The following is a 20,900-nucleotide window of genomic DNA, read 5'->3' as shown; positions in this document are numbered from 1 at the left end:
TATACCTACCCATAGTGTCGATTCTGTTGTTAAGTTCAATGAGAGTTGTAAGTAAGATGCAGTACTTCTATACCCCTGTAAACTACAAATGCACTATAGTTACATTTTTATTGACATACGCTAAACACCCTGTGGGTACCGTTCAAGAAAGTTTCAGAAGGAAACTTTTAGACAAAAGTTAAATGAAAGTTTTGTTCTGATTAAGTCCTTGTGAAGTGTGTCTTGTTTTGCAGCAGCTACTTGTGCGGTGAAATGTGTATTGGAGCAACATAAGGCCTTAATTAGATACCTGAACACATGCGTTTGGCATTAATACAAGATATTTTGTCAAATTTAACATAATATTTGTCTTAAATTTTGATTAACATGCTGGGAATATTTCAGGTAAATATATGTAAGTTAACAATTAAATTAAGGAGTTATTTTAGTAAGGAATAAGGTAATTTCTTGAATTATGTTAAAGAGACGTTGGAAGATAATTTCGGGTTATGAGGAAAGGTTGGCACAATAAAAACGTTTTCTTTTTAACAGCTACAGAGATTTAAAAGTTTTCTGTTAAAAGGTTTGATACAGTACACCAACTAAATTAATGGCCCCGAAAGGAAAATGCGACTAAGGGTTTTCATCCTTTTTTAAGCCCTAAAACTTTTTGCGGAGAATAATTACCTCATTATTCTGTTTTCCTTGATTTTTGTTGCGCAACTTCGGTCCTCGAATCGAATTTTATATTCTGTCGTACATCGATTCGCCTGTCTATAAATGCGAATCAAGGAACTTTTTCCCTTAATTAGTTTCAATGGAAGCAAAAAGTCGACCGAAAATCCTCTCTAATGCCTATAAATTACAGTCTTCTGAAAAATTAAGGATAATGAAGTCGCCTACTTCTTCAAAATTTAATGGTTGAGACCCATCCTTACTTTTTATATTACTCTTCAGTTAAGTGGTAATTATTGGGGTAGGATTAAGGAAAGGGGGAGGTCTCGGCATGAAAAATTACTTTAATTTTCTTGCAGTTTAATATAAACTAAGCATCAGTTAAAATGGTACTTGTATGATTTTCCACATTCCAGATCTAAAATGGTTCGATTTGCCATTAGGCCCATTTTTCGAAATCGGTGCCATCTCGAATGAACCCGTCTATCAGGTTCCTTATGAGGTAAGGTACAAGGTCGTATTTTCAGTATATCTAATTTTATTAAGAAAAATCTGGGACGAGTTTTATCTATGTATGTCATATCTCGAAACCTATTCGAGTTTTTTTTCGATATCTTGTCTCGGTTAGTCTACAGTGCTAAAATTCATTTATTGTAGAACACACAAAGACATTCAAATTAATATCTTAAAGGTGAATTTTTTTGTTTGCCCGTTATTATGTTTGCCCCCGCTTATCTGCTGAAAGTTTCAATAAAATTACTTCTTCACCTCTGAAATGGTCTCGTGGAATAGGCTGCCAAAAATTGGGCGGGTGCTCTGATTAAATTTAACACAGTCGAGTCTGAGGGAAATTCACAACGTGACGAATAACGTAACTTGAAAAAATGAAAGAATACGGCTCATCGGATAAGGAGAAGCATCCAGTTGTCAGTTTTCTCAATGTAACTTGCAAATGTTGTTAAAATTTGTGACGCTGACATACACATTTACAAAATTGCCCTATAGAGAATTTTTACTAGACATTTGATAAGTTGTACCTTTCAGGTCCTGTTACCAGAAGGAAGTTTGATAAAACAACCTCCCACAAGAGTGCGTGATTCGTAGCAACTTGTTTGGGTTTTAAGCCTACGTACATGTTTGTTTTTATTTGTTGGCGGCCTCTTAACTAATGAGCAGGGTTTTATTAATTCACGATGTGCAGAAGTGGAATCATGAAATTAGAACCTTAGGAAATTTTTCTTTGATTAGTTGTTTTGGTAAAATGGATATTGGGTCACGAAACTGTTTAACGTTTTGCATTATTCGATATGCGAGGGTGAAACGCTTGGATTATAAGACATTCCAGTCCAGATTCCCGAATCAGTTGTCACTCCTCAGGAGTGACAACAACTTAGTGAGTTTGTTAATATTAGCTATTATCAGATAACCCTTGTGGTTTTGCCATGTCATTCTTCTCAACTCGAGAACGTCCCTCCGATTTTTATTTCCTCATTAACCCTTTAGAGTAACCATATTGATTTTACAATTTTGTTGCTGTGCGAGCATGTATTCCCGACTGCAGAAAAATGAAAATCCTATAAATATAAAGGAAGAACAATGGGCTCGTAGATACCACTAATTTGTCAGAAATAACTCGGTAGGAAAATTTAGATGCCCTCCCTAGAGCTAAAAAGAAAAATTGCATATTTTGATTATGCCGGAAATTGCCATAAAAGCAGGTCTGAAGATAAATAAAAGTGCGGGATTTTTATATTTATTTGTTCCGTAAACGTAAAACAGTCGGGGGTAAGTACTTTAAATAAATTAACCGCTTTATGTTTTTTTAAGAGCCACCAACTTTTATCCCCAAATTTACTGCTCTTGTGCAAAGAATACTTTTTATAGCTGTAACTGTTTACAAAGCCGCCTCAAATTGTACTACTCAATTATTCTTACATTGCCTGTTTCCTCATACTAAAATATGACTACTATATAAGACGATACTATGTCTTCCGGAGTATATAACTTCACATTTCAAACCACTACAATAAATATTTTGGAATTAAACGAACTGCAGTTAAATCTGTAACAATGATAATTAAAAATACACAATTATGCTGTAACGCCACTAGACACAAAATTGAGGGTGTATGTAGGGAATGATGAGATGTAGGGAAATTTAGGTATTTAGGTGTTTAGGTATAGGGCATGGTACATGAAACACACTTAGAATTTTACATGAATTAAAAAAAACAGGTGTTTCCATTAAAAAAAAAACAAAATTGGTGGTTATACCTGGTTTTTGGATTACTCTGTACACATGAATTTACCATTAAAAAAAACCGCAAGGAAAAATAAAAATCGACGAGGATTTTGCCGCATATGTCCGGCATCGTAGTTAAAGGGACTGTTCCATCCAATACTTCCACACTGTATCTAGTTTCTATTTAGAAGTAACAAAAGAGTTTTTCAGTAATATTTTCAATTTCTCCGTAAATTCGCATTCTTGGTGAGCACGAACACTTTTGCATTCAAGTAAGCGCAAAATAAATCACTAAAACGGAAACAAGGATTACTCCAGTGATTCATTTTTGTAATCCAGTCATTACATTAAATTGTGCCTCTTTTTCTTATAGCTCCTTTAAGCAAAGAAGTAGCTTTTTCTCGTTAAGTAACTATCTTTATTCATCGTCAAAGGAGTGATGAAGACCATTAATTAGTTAGTGCCTTACTATTCATTTTCATGTTTATGGTGTCATTAGGTTAAATTCTGAAGAAAACTTGGTTTCTCGTTAGGAAAGATGGCTTGACTTCCTTGTATTGTCCCTTAATCATTTATTCCTTTCAGGTTTTTCCCTTGATCGTAAATATTAATAAAAAAGAGAAGACCTTTTGCACTTTATTTTTCCTGTCGAATCAGGAAAATGGATCCTCAATAAATTCATGGATAATAGGACGGCATTATAACAACCCAAATCATCCTAAGTGTTCCTGATAAGTAACTCCTATTTTCCATATGTTCATGTGTAGCACATACGTTTAATTTTTTCCACACAGCCAAAATTTAGATATTCTAACTCTAACAGATATGCATAATGAAAATCACTTACTTCTTCTTCATGGTACCAGAAAATGTATGCAGGTGGTTCCGGACTAAATTTGATCGAGCATGTAAGATTTATCGTGCTTCCTTTGTCAACGTGTAAGTCAGGTCCTCCTAAAATTTCTGCAGTTGGAACTGGAATAAAAAAAAAACATTATCAGTGAAAATGTGGTATTATTGTGTCTTAGTGTTAGTTCACACATAACATGAAATTTTGTGTCGCAACATTTTAGATGAAACTCCAAATCAAATTTCTTGTAAATCACTGATTTGCTCTTGGTGCTCTTAGAAGAGTTTGACTGGACTCAGTATCCTCTATAACCTCTTTAAGACAGTGATTGGCATTTTTTGTGATAAATGGACATGATAATACAGGGTGTTGACTAAAACCTTGTAAATTTGTATAATTAATATTTTTTTGCCATTTTTAGAAAAAAAATCAATATTTTTTATGGATGTGCCTATTAACGCATATTGTATCAGGTTAAATCTAAATAGTTATGAAGAGACTCCTCCATGAGTGGATGTAGCCGCCTCGTATAACACTGTGTTTGGATTTTATCGGACGAAACGATCATCTATATCTCTCGACACTGACTGAAGCGGCAACTGTAGAGTCCGTTGTATTTATTGGATCCTCACTTGTGGTGGGAGCTGGAGCATCGGTGCACAACGCGCATGATTTATCACTTAGGCCGAATATTAATCGGAGCTATTCTTAACGTCGCGGTCGTCATTGAGCAAAGCAATGGATTTTTTAGTAAATCTTGACTGGCAGCGTTGGGATTGATGTAGGTTGCTCACTTTAGCAAAATCTCTAGGGCTCCTTAGATCAATCGCTATCTCCCAAAGCACACAAATTGGCATATCCCATTGGGACCTACTAAGTCTGACTAGAGAGACCATTGATATACTGAAGCAGGACAGCAGCTTTCAGGAAGGGAGAAGTCACTTGTTCACACGTTCTTACTTCGGTCTGGAAAAGCGCGACGATTCCTGTTCACCCGTAGGGACCCAATTTTATCCAAGAGACATGAAAAAATATTATACATATATTTGCACTTCTTATTCACGACTCAATGGCATTATCCAGGTATAAACTGAGTTATATTTTGAATTTGAGGCTGTCAGCTCAAGTTGATGTAATATATAACAACGGTGCTTGTATGAAATACTAACAGAAGGCGCGTTTCTCAGTTACTCTTATTAAAGAAACATAAATTTATATTTTGCCATTGGGTTTAGATCTCGCTGCAACAACTCATTTGTTGTAAATAGTTGCAAAAGAAGAGTTAAATTTACATTAGTAACATGCAAAAGGCACACTAGGTTTAGTGTATTAATATAAGAATACGGAAGTAACCTTTAACCTGGTTGACCAGAATCACGATAGATGTTGGAGGTTTCAAGAGGGCAAGAGAAGTCGCATTTGCAACCCTCGTCCTGCGCCGGTTCGTCTTCAAGGATGTCTAAATGTGTACAATAAAGAAAAATACGAAATTATTATTTTGAAACTGAAAATTTCAACTTAAACCAACAAGTGTTGTAATATACCGATATCCACTTGAAATTGACTTAATCATTCCTACGGTACGAAATTGCAAACGGTCATTACAGAAGGTGTTTTCTGCTACATAAAATCTGTTTATGGGCGACTGCAACAACTCTGTGAAAGCCAAATAGTAGATTCCATTGAGCATTTATTAAGTCGATAATTGCAGGCCTTGATTTTCTGCAGTGAAATACATAATGTATCCCAAATGTGCAAGAATATCCAGAAATGCAAATGAAGGTAAATGAAAATTATTTTGGCCAAATTCCTCATGCATGATACACAGTCCCGAGAAAATTGTAATGCGTCATGATAGATATGCCGTAGTGATTAGCGAATTTAACCAATAATCTGCGCGGAGTTGAATTTACGTCATACTTTCCTTCTCTCTGATTGTTGTATTAAATTTTGATTTATCGTCTGTTCAGAACTTTGTTCGCTGACCTGTTGTCTGATATTCGAGCTTTTTGTTATCATCCACCTACTATCTGGCAAATGATTGGCGATATAATTATGACTTATTCAAATTAAACAAGGACGAGAATATTTGCTTTTCTGTTGTCTCTCGAAATCCTATATTTGTTCTCGCAATTTCAATGCAACACCTATACATGTAAATTTGCAAGCAATTCGGAATTCTGTAATTTGATTACTTATTTCATATTCCCTGTACCTACGCCTGTATAAACACTATAAGTTCCAAATTATTTTTTGTAGAAAATAAATCTTCTATTCAATTAATACCTACATTTGTCCATTATGTATTTTTGCAGATTCCACCCGTAGAGAATGAAACTTTGACTTTTCGAAATTTATTCTCGACTTATTCCTCAAAGAAAATTGTAGTTGTTTCGAAACTTTCACCGCAATTTACTTCGCTTCAAAATTATAAACTTGCACTGAAGTTTCAATGTTTAGCTAATATAGACGCTAAGAGTCTAAAACAGTTATTGTCTAAACAGGAAAGTAACTGAATTACTAATGTTACAGATCAAATTTTTCATAATTTAGTAGTCGGAAGAACAAAAATATGGTAGACACGAAAAATTTATTTAGAGAGAAGAAATTAATAATAAATTTACTAGTAGTGTAATCACCAAACTTAAAAGTTTCTAGTACTTTGATTCAACCAATATCACCATAGTATTATTCAAAGAGATTATTCGAATGTAGACTCTAAGCCATTAAATGAAGCACCGCCCCTTTCCAGCTGAAACCCCACCATTCCCAGCCCTTGATTGGTTGAGAACTGGATGATTAGAGACATAACTCGCACCCTTGCAATGTGTAGTAACCAACTGACTAAAGTCCCGCCCTTATTTAACTCTACTCCTGCCTCGCTCCTACCGTGGTTACGCCCATGCTGGTATCTAATTATGTGCTAGGACAATTTCGGATTGCCTTAATGTAAACATAAGCAAATATCCTAGCTTTTATGGCATGTATAACCCAATTGAATGGGTCGTTTCGTAAAGAGATTCATTGAAATTTTGGGCATGATGAAGCGAAATACCTATTAAAGCTATGGTTTATGACTGAATAAGTCCCTTGGTATTCAGGTGAAATCACAGAGTGCAAAAATGTGAGACTAGTAAAGAACAGAGAAAGAGAAAAGGCGAAGTTTTCAAAGTTGCCGTTCGCGTTCAAGCAGCGACCGCTATGAATTCCCAAGATTAACTTAACTTTTTAACAATTTAACTCGCATAGCAAAACCTTTACTTACCAACAACATTAAGATTGACGAAATAGCTTCTCACAGGTTGAGTACTGATCTGGCACTCGTAAATTCCAGCGTCTCTCTTTTGAGCCCATTTTATTTGCAGGGTCCATTCATCAGTTTCAGTGTGATGGTTAACTTGAAACCGTTGGTCACTGGTATATGTGTAGCTACCAACCGTCAGGATGTGAATGTCTCTGTGACGAATCCAGGAGACCTGAAAGAAAATAAAGATTCTGAAACATTGCAGGACTAGTGGAATTCAGTGAAAAATTAATTTTTTTTTAAAACTTAGCTGAATAGAAGCGGTTTCGATTAAATATCCTTTATCTCACATAACAATAAATGCCGCGTAGAACACTTAAATCACTCAAACTGTTTTATCGTGCTCCACATTTCATATAAATGCCCAAGGCTTAAGCACTGAATGATTACGACAATTACTACATATAACAAAGAAAAATATTACTCATTGAATATTATAGATGCATTTTCCTGATTTGTTTTTTCCTTTATTAGCCTAGAAGGTATTTGGTTTATTATGCTTAAGTCTTTATTATCATGGTATTTTTTATATTTGAATTGACAAATAGTCTTGATAAAATTTGCGGCTTTTCTTTAAGACACTGAATTTCCTACTAAATATTTTCAGTCTGTCAAATCCACACTGAGAATCAGTAATTCAATAGGCGCAAATACTGCAAGAAAAGTCCAAAGATCTATCTAACTTGAACATTTAACTTTTATGACATAATCAAGGAAAAAGAAAGTTTAATCTGGTGCGAACTTGCAAAATGGATATTTCGCTGTAATTAACTAAGTTTGGACTGAGCGATCGCATATATTTCCTTCATGTACATGCACAGGTGTTACATATTATATGAAGAGAAGCGCAGTTAATCATGTTTTAGAAACAACGCTGTTTTCATACTAGTGTAGGGTTCCAAACAACAATGAAATGTAAATCAAGTATTAAACGAAATAACGTAAGAATTTTAATGTGTCAATCCATATTACTCTTCAAACTCAACCAATGGCAATAAACCTACATAATTTAAAGAGACCTAAATAAATACCTAAAGAGACCCCGGTAATTACGATTAAATGACGAGGGGTCTTAAATAACTAATTTTTTTTAATTATTACTGTTAGGGCCAGTTGTAGATAAAGGATTGTTTGCAGATGTTTTATATTGTTTGGCTTTCCCTTGCTGTCAGGCAAACAGAGATATTTACAATTCCATTATTTTCGGAAATGAATCATGTGAATGGAATTATTGAAGGTGAGTTTTCCTACGATTCAGGTTTGAATAATAAGAAGTTAGAGTTGAACTCTCGTGCAAAATTTTAATTATATTATTGCGTTGCAAATTTCTAGTGACAGAATATACATAGTTTGAGTGGAGATTAATTATAACATGGGACAGACGTAGAATAAAGGACAAAGTTCTATCGATGTGACCTCCGTCTGAGTCGAAAGCAAATGAGAAAGTAGAGTACAAACGACCCCAATTTGATGACTCAAAAAATAGAAGCAAATGATGTAGGAGCAAACGCTACATAAATGCAGAAATTATGGATGAAAATCTACCCAATACCAAACAAGATACAATTAAAGCAGGTTTTCTTGAACTGAAAGATCGAGAGATGAAAAGTGGTATTCAAGTTGTATACAAACAAACATTTTTGGAATTCTTGGGTTAATGAAAAGTTCGAGGCAATAGAACAGTAAACGAAGTTCAAACTAAAAGAGCGCAGTACAAAAAGCTAAAAGTCATCAAACCCCAAATTGGAGAAAAGAAAGATGCTATTTAGTATATAGGAAAAGTTGAAGAAGTTGAAAGGCGAGACGACAAAAAACGAGTTGGTGGCGTTACATCATCTACAAGATGTTGAATTGGAAAAGCTGAGGAAATTAGAGGAAGCTGTTTTCCTTGATGGATGCACAAGGATTCATATAATCCCAACAAAGCAGAAATTAGAAAGGAAAGGAAATTCATAACAGGAATCATTAAAGTGGACGAGAACCAGCTACGTGATAAGTAAGGAAAATTATAAAAACAGTTAGACCCATCACGGACGGAAATGTTATGATCACCACGGACCAAAAATGACAGGTGTCCATAGAATTATAGACAGAAATTGAATGAACTTTAAAAGGCACTGCTATTAAGACGAGAGGAGACAAAAATAATAAAGTTGTAATACAGATTGGAGAGGTGTACAACAATGTAGACAAACAGACAGTAACACATGCAATAGAAATTAAAATTAGATTACCGGATAAAGAGGCGTTCAACATAATAACATAATGTTAAGATCTAATGGTAATCACACGCAACATCCAAGCCGCCGCAATTGCTATACATAGGGGGCATACTAAGGGACTGCTTAAAAGTGAAAGGATGAAAATCGGGATGGTAAGATGCTAACTCCAGGAAAGGATAAAACAGATCCCTGATGAGATGCAATAAAAGCTTTATGGACACCCTTACAAAGAGTGCACTAAAGAGGATTGAATGCTGCTGCTATTGAGGTATCAGTACTAAATAGTAATAAGCTTAAGCAACAGAATTTCGTGATGAACGCAGTCAAATGCCTTTAACAGATCACAGAACACTGCCACAGCAACCTCCTTACTACATTTAATCTCACATACAGCTCACATGCAGCTGGAAACCTGGATTAAAAGCAGAAAAAATAGATGCTACTGTATCATGCCGGCGAAGAGATCGCGGAGAGACGGAATTCTGCCCGAAATAATGAAATGCGTAAAAAAGACTTTCTTTGAGTTTTAATCTGAGGCAATGCATATTTCTTTAAGCAAGTGAAGAGCATAGTCCAGATATGCTTGGATCGACCGGGCTCGATTTGGAACACTTTTCAAATCTCATAAAAATGATTATAACTAGATTCTGTAGATGGATATGGAAACTAATTAAAACAATCATCAAACCGAAATTGATTGACTTCCCCATCAAGCACTACTGTCTCAAGTATCTGGAACCCATCACATATCTCTAAGTGAAAAAATAAAAAAATCTTAAATAAAGTGAATATTGAATCGATAAATCCGCGGCATGTGTTTTTGCAGTTCAATTTATAAAGGATCTTTAATAGGTTTCAGCTGCAATATCGTACGCCATATACACTAATTTTACCAATCAAACAGCACATGGGCTAGATATTGAAAATGCCTCTTAAATTTTATTGGGAACTGACAAATGGCGAGACCATTAAAATTGCGGCAAGCCGTGATGAACGTCTATTTCATTTTCTCCTGTTCTGCACTCTACTCCAATTTAGTTCAGGTTAATTGACATGGTTGATTCATAATAAGTAATTTGAAATAATTTGAATTAGTAGCAAATCCAAAATGTATCGACATTGACCATCTGTTCAAGCTATAGTAGGTGCCAATAAACGACAAATAATCCTTCTCAAACTGGATAATTTGTATCAAGTTTCGGATCATCTGCTATTGAATTTAGAGTATTTCTGTTTGTTCAAATTTAGCGGATACCTATTTCAGACTATTAATCTCGAAACCACTGTTAATGTCTCCGTTTCACCATTAGGTAATCCCTTAGATAAATAACAGGCAAATCGAATATCGCCTGCAAAGTTGCTGGAGAACTATTGTGAAAACAGGAATTACTGTTCGGCTAAGATGATTTACTACTGTTAATATTCGGGAATGTGAGTAAACAGGTGAATAAATGCGTAGAATAAAAGCACAATTTAGTGTGACTATTTTCTCATTACGAAACACTATATATGCGAACTCGCTCTGATCTCAAATATTTATACGCTATACCAACACATAATTTTGTATGTTGTAGCGAGAAATTGCCAAGGAAGCATAGCCTGAAAACTATAAGTGACAAGGCAATTTCTGGCTGAAAGATGCAATATATTATAACCAGTAAAGGTTAAAAATAGCGTATTTTTATGAATAATTGCTTTTAACAGAGCAAGTTGTGACTGTAATTGCGTTCGAAAATTGCACTAGAAAAAACGACAATAATATTTCCAGACCCATCTGAGAGCAGCTTCTCGGAATAAATATTCAAAAAATCAAAACATTTTGCCCTAATGAATATTTTATTGTGTGATTCTTGTAGTGATACATACAACGAAATTAAAAATTTATCTTAATCGCCACGGAACCGGTTATATATGTACAGGGGCCTTCGCATTAAAGGAGCTATTAGCACTAAACGTACACATAACTTCTGAAAATCTAATCTCTAGGTTCGGGACCTAAACAAATTTAGTAGAACACGAGGCACCTTTCCATAAATTACAAATTGCGTAAGTACGGAGTTGTCGTTTGGATTAAGCTTCTTCAAAAGAACATTTCACTTGTATCCAGATCTAGATATTGGAATTTGTAAGGAACCTTGACATAATTTTGGGTGCGCAAATATTGTGTGATGAGGTATTTATTTTTTTATTATTATAACATGAAATGATGTTAATGCTAAATAAGATAAGCCATACTGTTCGATATCTTATTAGATATTCTGTTTCCGTCCTCTTCTTGCAGCCTCAACAGGGTTACAGATTTTTAGATACAAGAGACGCGCTTTACATAATAATACGGCTTATAAAGTCGACAAAAATAAAGACTTCATATTTTTAGATGATCTTGACTTATAACCTTGTGGATTTGCTTCCTGCGCTTTGATAAACATCCCCCCATTTTATCGTATAAATGTAAAGAAATATGAGTTTGAAATTTTCGTTTCCGGGAACCCCCATCAAACTTGATGTCTCCGATAACATCACCATTTGATTTTTTTTAAACGAGCTGCTGGGATAAATTCGCTTTAAAAAACTCAATGATTAGTGAGAAGCTTATTTGGAAAGCTTTGTTGACTCACAAATTTATGCTTTGTGTTGTAGGTATCGATTCGCTTTATAAAATATAGAAAAAAATTGTATGGACTGCAATATATGATGTTTACTTGAACCCAGCAGCAATGTTGCTGCATAATCAACAAAGAGAGCATCACTAAAATCCAAAATAGAAAAATCACCCATGTATAGTAAGAGTATGGCAAATTTCTGAGGTGCACCGAGAAACACCTCTCCTTCAGAGGGGACCTTCTTAGACGAATTAGCACTCTGACCTGAACTAACCTGAACTAGCACTCTAGATTCGGTTGGTCAAATACGATGCAATCTTCTAACCCGCTTTACCCCGTGAACTATTTCCAGCTTAAGTAAACAGACTTCCGTGATGAACACAGTCAAATGTCTTCGACAGATGATAGAACACTACCGCAGCAACAGCCTTATCAGTCAGGCTTACTCTAGTTTGAATACATTGTTTTTAGACAGAGGTAGTGGCGGCCGTTGGTTTCTGCTAATCGGGCGATAGATACCATAGGCTGGGTACTGGTCAAGAATAAATCAACAAAAGGACAATATATACTTGTTACGTTTTATTTCATTTATTAATCTGTTACAATCATAACAGTCCACTCCTTTAAATTAAGAAGATTTTGGCTGATATTACTGAGCAAGTCCTCAATGCCATCAGCCACCCCAAGGATCTTTTATTGCTTCCAAATAGTAAATTTTATTGTTATTTCTGAATTCGAATTCGACTTAATTGTACAAATTGCTATTTTATTCCCGACCTCTAAAACAAAATTAAATAAAACAGAGATATATTGCTTGGGACAAGCCAAAAAAGGCAGGTAATAGGCGAAATGATGCGATATATAGAAATCAGATTGGACTGTTTTGTAATCTGGAAATTTTATTAGGGCGCCGTGGTAAGAATTGCAAATAGTAAAACATTTAAGTCTGGAAAGAATGCAATTTAACTTCTCCTGGTTCATTCCGAACTTGTCAATTTTAAGTAGCAGTTTTACGACATTCGATTGGAACTCTGGTTTGGCAATATAGAGGAATGTTTAAAAAGCTGTAACTTTTTAGTCTCTCTGGGAAGAATGCAGCGAATCACTGTCACCGCAAGAAAATCAAGTACCTTATTATTTTTTTAATGTACCGAATTTAGTGTGCATAAACTGAGACATAAAATGCAGCATTGCGCCTCCAACTGAATCACTAATTTACTGTGGACAAAAAATGCGATGTATAGTATCAAAATTGCAAATCTAAATTGATTTATCTCTCATCTCTATGTAGGTAACTGCAACTAACGTTGATCAGAATTTTTCTTAAATTAAGAACTTGTAACGATTTCTCTTTAAAAATTTCAAATAACTAGGACTCATCTGTTTCCAGTGGCTAGAGCAGGAGCATTAACAGTGACGAGGTAACAGTCCAAGTGGTCTCTCCAATCTAGAGTCTAGGATATTTATCCGATCCACTGGTGGTGGGGCGCCGATGCAACGCCCCACCACCGGCGCCCTATTTCCAGACCGAATTAAGTGTGATTAATTTCTAGTTTCCGGTGTCGTCGTGCTTGAATATCTCAATGACCTTTCTAGTAAGACTTGGATGTTGCTTTAAGATTGAGGTAGGTTCTTTCGCGTAAATTCGAAACCTAACTAGACTTCTCTTCATTATTCTTCTGTCATATTTGTTTGCCTTGAGGGCTTACAAATTTTCCTTGTCTGTTAAAGCGAGCTGGCTTTGCCCGGTAGAGACAAATAAAAATGTCCGGAAAACTTTGAACAGAATAAACACAATTGAAGTCTCACTGGTTCAGTAATAATAATATGACTTTTGGATGTTTACATTAGGATAACTTTCTTCGAGTTTACTTATTCCCGAAAATAATATCGCGCTGAGAAATTATCATAATTATGCGTTAAATTATTTTCCTTTCAACAAGTAACTCCCTTGGGACCCGTTCGATACAATTCCCTTGACAACGGGGAAACTTCAATTCCAGCAAGTCGGAAAAGCAAACATTGAAGTTTTTTTAACTTGCAAAAGTTGTACAGAATTGTAATTATTTTCGTTTCATTATAAGCAATTAGTCCAAATTCTTAACAAAATGAAATTTACATTTCCCTCTGACAAATTATTTTTTCAAGTGACCTTTTATTTGTCGTACACTCAAAAGATGATATTTCCCTTCGGTAATGATTTTTGGTTAAAATGGAGTAAAATAATTGGTTTTCTCGAATCCTATCAATCTTAACCAGAAAATGGGTGTACTACTTAAATTTCCTACGCAGAAATATTTTATTGCCATTAAATATTAATATTTTTATGGTCGCTTATTTTTCTGTTTTTATTGATGTCAAGAGTGAGCAGAGAATTTGAATAATTGAATTCTGGGCTGCGAAAGTGGAGGGATATTTATATTTTCGTAACAAAACCCACAAAATTTATTGACCGGAAAATATATCTTAAGCCCATTTCTCTGATTTAATAAAATTTAAAATGACGGTTTTTTTAAGCTCAGATATTCAATAGATAAGAAAACTCGAAAGATCTGGACGACACATGGAAGGTTTTTGTTCTATGTATAATCATACGAAAAGCGCTATGGGACAACACTGTGAGAAAGTACTAGACAAATAGCATAAAAGAAAAAACACGCAATTTATTGCACAACAATATTGGATGACACGTTTGGCTTTCATTACTGACTTGGATTCGAGCCATTGCGAATCAAAAACTGTAAATTACAAAATTAAAAATATTACTTTGACATTTTGTAGAATGAAGTCAAGGAATTTTTGTATAAGGCAAATATAGCTAAATCGCTCTATTTTTTCGCCCTCTGGCGCTCAATACTTATTTGCGCCATCGTTTCTGGCACACCTTGTATATCCGTAGGAGTTTGGAATTAACGAAAATAATAGTAATAAATAAAAATGTATCATAAAACCTTAATATACAAGAAGTGACAGTGGATGCAACACTCAAAGGAAAGGTAAATCACAAATTCATACTGTAAATTTATTAAATTTTCGTAAAATGAAACAAAGCTACGGTTTCCTCCCTAAGTCGAACCCCGTGTATAAATCATGAAATGCCATGGTAAAAGGATTATGTTTCGAGTGTATAAATTCGACTTAGACGTAACATTTAAACTGGGGAATTAATTTGAGGTTGCAATTGTGAAACGAGTTCAACTTAGTTTAAATCACCATCGAAGTTTCTAAAGTAGACTAACTGTTTCCTTTAAATTCGTCGCCTGCTGATACATCCAAGTCTCCAATTCAAATAATTTCCTAAATCTGCTTTAGGTTTCATTTTCAATTTATATTACGAACATTGAGGATGGTCCTAGTGGGGAAATTAGATGGTAGGGAGGGTGGTTCATAGAAAATAACACCGTGATAATAAAATGTAAAGGAAGCATTAAATATTTTTGTATTTAATTGCACAAGACTAAAACACTTGGCGCAGTCGACGTTGGTGGATTGCAAGGCGCCGCATAAATTTACAAACAGGGAGTGCTCTTTGCTGTCTCAAACATTTTATCCCCTTTTATTTGACAATCTGTAAGCTGAGGGAATGAAAACCATTTCTAAAAGAAAACTTTCTAACGCAGCTTCCGTTATCTTGGTCGTTGAAGTATTTAACGATTTTAATTTCCTCATAATAATAGTAGTTTATCCTAGAGGAGCAACTCAACCGCGAAAGCCACCACTCTAAGATAAAGGTGTTATTAGAGTAACAAAATCATTGCTTTAGCACATAGGTGAATTTATCTCATTGGAGTTAACCCCAGATAAGCCTTGCAGCGCTAGATTCTCGGCACCATATTTTAACTTGAATAAAATCCCCTAGGGAGCCACAACAGACGCCGAATAAAAATTGCAAATTGCGCGTTCTTATATTCACATAGGATTAATTTTTACATCAAACTGTGTGGAAAGATAAAGATATTTCCTTTAGCGGAACTATATACATCTGAACTGTTGTGTTGTCACAGAAAAAATAGGGGTCTGACAGCGCAGCGCGTCGAAAATAGAAATAATAGAGCACTGGAAATGAATAAATCATCGGCTCGTTTTATACGTAAAACCCATTACCGCAAACAGGGCAGTTCTATATAAGCCAGTAAGTATTGCAAAAGTTGAAAACTAATTGCGCACCTGGGGATATAAATTATACAATTTCTTGCCGAATATTAGGTTTTACTTAAATAATTAATACTCGGTACGCCACTGGGAATGATTTATGGAGGAATCCCCCGAGTCGGGATTTCTCACCTGCAGCGTCACTTAAGCTAGGCAAACAACTGACTGAAATAACTCACTCTTGTCTCCTGTTTTATCCTACTTGGTTCAGTAAAAACACTCTTGTTTTCCACATTGGGAATTGATTACTGGTAATCAGTTAATCACATACCCACGTTAATTGTTGAGAATCGTAGGGTAATTTGTTTCAACTAAGTCAAGAATTATGGCGGTAAATAAATTGTACTACTTTTCATTTATCAAAAAAATATGTTTTCAAAATTACTTAACAGGGAAATGTATTTGATTTCACATGTTTAGAGCCAGCAGCATTTCGCAAACATGTAATAAACGGGAAATAATAAATTTAGAGCTGTGTAACTAAGCCGCAGTTACAGTTGACTATTTCTGTACTTTTGTATTGCCTATCATTCGTCAGAACATTTCATAACCCTTGTATACATATAGGTTGTAGGTATTACTTTTAAGTTGTATTAATGAGTGGCACCTGGGATTGATGTACCCCTGAGGTACGCCCCTAGGCATTAGTTGGTACACGAAAATTTCCCATGTTATACTTTGTCGGAATTGGAATTCCCCGTAATAAACTTTGTCAGCTCTATAATAGCAATCCCAATTCCCAGTTAAGGCGCCACGGTTTAATGTAGTAGGTAGTGTAGATAGCACCCTAGTCAAGGAACGCCCATGGTTTATCACCATAGGCTTTGATATTTAAGGATTTGCATGGCATGTACAGGGGACTATTCTTAGTTCTGTTGGTCACTGGTGATTCAGACGCCATGTCCGCGCTCGCAAATTGGTAAAGTACTCTGTCCTCCATTTTGTTTCAGTTTGTATTAATAAAATCACATTAACAATCCTTTCTCCTGATCTGTGACTTCTTTCATAGATATAAACACCGCCCTATATCTACGGTAGTATGAATACCTGATACTGCATAAATCCAGAAAAGAATTCCAAAATCTAAATTGTATTAGACTGATTACAGTAAAGAAATTCGCATACAACTGAACGATATTTATGAACGCTAGTGTTCGCTTGCCTTTGAAATCTTCGGGCTCAATATTTTTCTCCACGTAAGCAGCTTATCCGGGATATTTGCCTTAAGGGGACGAAAATGGACGAGTCAAGTTATCCTTTGGAATGTCATGAACATTATTTCCAATTGTGGGTAGAGACTGTATTAGTCCTCTTTACGTGAGTGTTTTTTTTTATCCTGTGCGAAAGAAAAGTCTATTATGGTATCAAAATATGAGAATGATGTTGAAACATTTCTTCAAGCTAAAACATCCTTCGTATTTATCGGCAGCAAACAGCTCCCCTGTAATATTATTAGGTACACATCCAATAAAGTTTAGTTGCTCGAGGTTCGTTTTGTCACCGATAGGGACAAGAGGAAGTGGGAAGTTTGACCACCAACGAAGAAATAAATATTTGCTCACTCGCTCATTCATTGGACTCTTGAGACCAACTCTTTTTCTGGTGGCGAACCATCCATGAATTTTGAGCACAATTGAAATGTTCCACAATTTCCTCTCAAAATCCTGCATTTGTCTTCCTTAGTCGCCGTCGAAAAACGAAGATTGTTGATTTATTACACCATTTGGAAATGTCATTTATGATACCAAATTTGTGGCACTTTCTGAAACATAACACAGTTTTTATTCCCACTGTTTAATAGCGAAAAAACTGGTAGTATTCCAGGAAGGCAATTAAATCGTGACAAATCCACACGAAATGAGCTTTCGAAACTGGAAAGCTCATTAAAATCCATCAATCCGTTTTCAGGCAACAGTGTTTTAAAAACGACATTAACAAGATTATAGCTAGCGTGTTGAACTGTGCCTATTTTAAGCTAAAAGGTATTAATCACAATTATTGTAATGTATCATTGGAAGAAGAGATGTTCGCAATGCAGAAGAAATTATAGTTCAAATGACCCAATCTGAATTCTGTCTGCGGCATCTTGTCAAAGAACTTTTGCTACTTTACATAGTACTTCATAGGATAAAACCACTTACCGTTTTATTCCCCAAATTCCTCACTCTGCAACTCAGGTATGCGGATTTCCCCACAAGAGCTGTAACATTACGCGGTGTCATCGCGTCAAAGTAGGGCTCAAACCGATTTTGGGGTAAATGACTTGGCCCAAGTTGTACTGGAGGTGACTGTTGAGTCTCTGATTCTTGCTCTAGAGCATTCATGTTGTTCGTTGAACTCGACATCTCTCCAAGTACGAAACAACCTGCAAAAATACATAACCCTGGTTATGAAGGTGAATAAGCTACAATATCATGAATGGAAGGCGTTGGATGTTACCTGAATATTCGCTTATTTTCCAGAAAGGGGGATAAGAGACGTGGCAAATTAAGAATTTGAAAATGGAATTCAAGACCTTATTTTTACTACATTTGTATGGGAATGCAGCTGAATTTTTAACTTAATAATACGTATTATACGTGCTCCCAGAAACTTTGGTGGTATATAGTAATACTTCATTTTAATTTTCATACTGGCATGGGTTGATATTAAGGTATCGTTTTTGCAAGGGCAATTTGTTTATCTCTCCAGACCCGTTTAGAACCAAAGGCAGGGACAAATCAAAACCAAAGGCACCCATAGTCATTATTTGGGGTTATTATTATAGTATTATTTATATTTTGGAATGCTTAGCTGCTATCTTTTCCTTAAACAGTCAAATATGGCTTACATGCCCCTATAAATTCCCAAATTAACAGGGACTTAATTAACATTTTTGTTTCCGCAATAATTTCGCCTTTATTTGGACTCAACGTCCATGTTCCAATCATTTATACACCGACTATGCTGGGAACTAGATAAAGTCCTAGCTTTAAAAGTATAAAATTGATGCCAAAAAAAAAAAATCCTGCAAAGCCGATGAAAAACCTCTAAGGGGTTTACTCTGGAATTTTCCATCTAAATGTGAATACATAGTAATATGCCAATTCCCCTAGTTACACCAACTTGAATAAAATAAATATTGTTTTCTTTCAGATTATTCTCAACCGAATGTGCTCTATATGTCAAAAAACTTTTTCATATTTATTCAGATTGTTCCAGGTGCATTTTTATGAGGAAGTCTGAATGGCGAAGAGTGTATTTGTTAGACCACATTTTTATAGAGACAGTTTTCTATTTACCGCAAATTATGTTATAACATATTTCCAGAGTATTTTTGGCTTCAAGCGTCCGCTGGGTGCAGAAAGGGCTTAACGGGTCACATGCTGTCCAAACGGCCAATCTGTTGCCTTAAGGGAGAAACTTATTGGGTTCGTGGGAAAAACCTATTTTGTACCAGAATTAAAAGAACGAAAATGCGGAATACTGGCGCAAAGCAGAATTACTGTTAATATAAAGGACAGTCGCCCTTTTTATGAGTTAATGGAAACAGGGGAGGCCTATGTCATTTTTGGTTTACTCATGTAATGTGTAAATGCTGAAGTAAAGACTTAATGTGTTTGGGGTTCATGGAAAAACTTTGGATAATTGAATGGATTTCCGAGTTACTAAATTATTTTCATTATAAAATTAAGCGCCTGATGAAAAAACGTTCTTACTTCATAATGAAAAAGGTTCAAGTCGACCGTCATCAAATTAAATAATGTGTAAACGTCCGGAACTTCAAATTGAAAGATACGACTTCCCCTCGTTCTGTGTGAGCGCATCTTGACTTAGCCACCCTGTACGCATGTAGTGTCTAATCTCAAAGGGAAATATTCAGTAATTACGACGCTGGGAAATTAGCGTTTCTTGCTCGGTGTCTCTGGACAAATACGGAATTATCTAGAGCGGGAATGTGAGTTTTCCTTGGCCATCGGAGATCCGAATCAGTTGTGAGTAAATTAACGTCTAATGCTAATGTTGAGACGGCCTTCTCAAGCCTTCTCAAGCAAAAAGCTTGAGTTAAACATGAATGTGTCGTATTGAGATGATATATTCTCTGAAATTGAGAAACTCGATTTCTTCGTTGTAATTAAAATTAATTTTTGTATTGATTTAAGAATTGTAAATTCTCATGTTGAGGAAATACTTGTAGAGCAAATATAAGGTAAAAAAACGCTTAAAATAAATAGACTGACAAACCGCGAGCTGATGTGGATATTTCCCAGCTATGTTTGGGCAAAATGTAAAACGAGCAGGTGTGCGCCGAACCATACTTTTATGGAAGAAAAATTCTCGCATTTATCCCCTTTAAGTTTAATAATAGTTTTGTGTTGAGTGATAAAATATTATCAATTTTCCTGGCAAAACGACCATGAAAGACGTATTCGTTTTATTTCAATAACTTGATTAAAGTTCGAGCGAGGCTCGCTTTATTCTCAGCTAGTTGTTAGCGCAAACGGTAAAATAGCACGCCATATGTCATTTAACTTGAATATATTTCAAAGTTTCTTTAAAAGTGGGCGCTGCCGGTACCTGCAGGTAGTCTGCTAAATTTTGCCTCTACTTTTTCTTTTCCATCCTCCTAAACGAGTAAATTTGCAACGGCACCTCTAAATTATTTACAGAAAAGCACGCAATTTGCTGTTTATTGATTCTTAAATTAGAAGTCGACTTCGTCGAATTAGAAAAATATCTAAATCCGGTCCTGAATGGAAGCCGGATTGAGCGTAACTGCCCATTAAATGCCACTCGAACGTTTACAATTACGCTAACTTTATGGTTTCATACGGCCATAAAAATGTCCGTTGTGGTCAGGCAATGCATTTACATGAAAATTGTTCCTTTGCAA

General features: G+C 35.4%; 1 protein-coding gene across 2 annotated transcripts in view; it reads right to left on the bottom strand.

Annotated features, from left to right (window-relative positions):
• LOC136414892 (zwei Ig domain protein zig-8-like) overlaps positions 1-20,900 on the bottom strand; it is a 196,774-nt gene that overhangs the window by 15,809 nt on the left and 160,065 nt on the right. The window contains exons 2-5 of one of the 2 annotated variants that reach the window (XM_066399169.1): positions 18,169-18,392; positions 7,012-7,222; positions 5,107-5,205; positions 3,744-3,871 (exon numbers count right to left, since the gene is read on the bottom strand). In XM_066399169.1, the coding sequence (XP_066255266.1) occupies positions 3,744-3,871; positions 5,107-5,205; positions 7,012-7,222; positions 18,169-18,392 (662 nt within the window). The remainder of the gene's footprint in view (positions 1-3,743; positions 3,872-5,106; positions 5,206-7,011; positions 7,223-18,168; positions 18,393-20,900) is intronic. The other variant, XM_066399170.1, reaches the window with a different exon arrangement.

The sequence above is a fragment of the Euwallacea similis genome, chromosome 18 (assembly GCF_039881205.1).
Source record: "Euwallacea similis isolate ESF13 chromosome 18, ESF131.1, whole genome shotgun sequence".
NCBI lineage: Eukaryota > Metazoa > Arthropoda > Insecta > Coleoptera > Curculionidae > Euwallacea > Euwallacea similis.
Note: the sequence above shows the minus strand (reverse complement) of the source record. Positions and strands in the feature narration are given on the sequence as shown.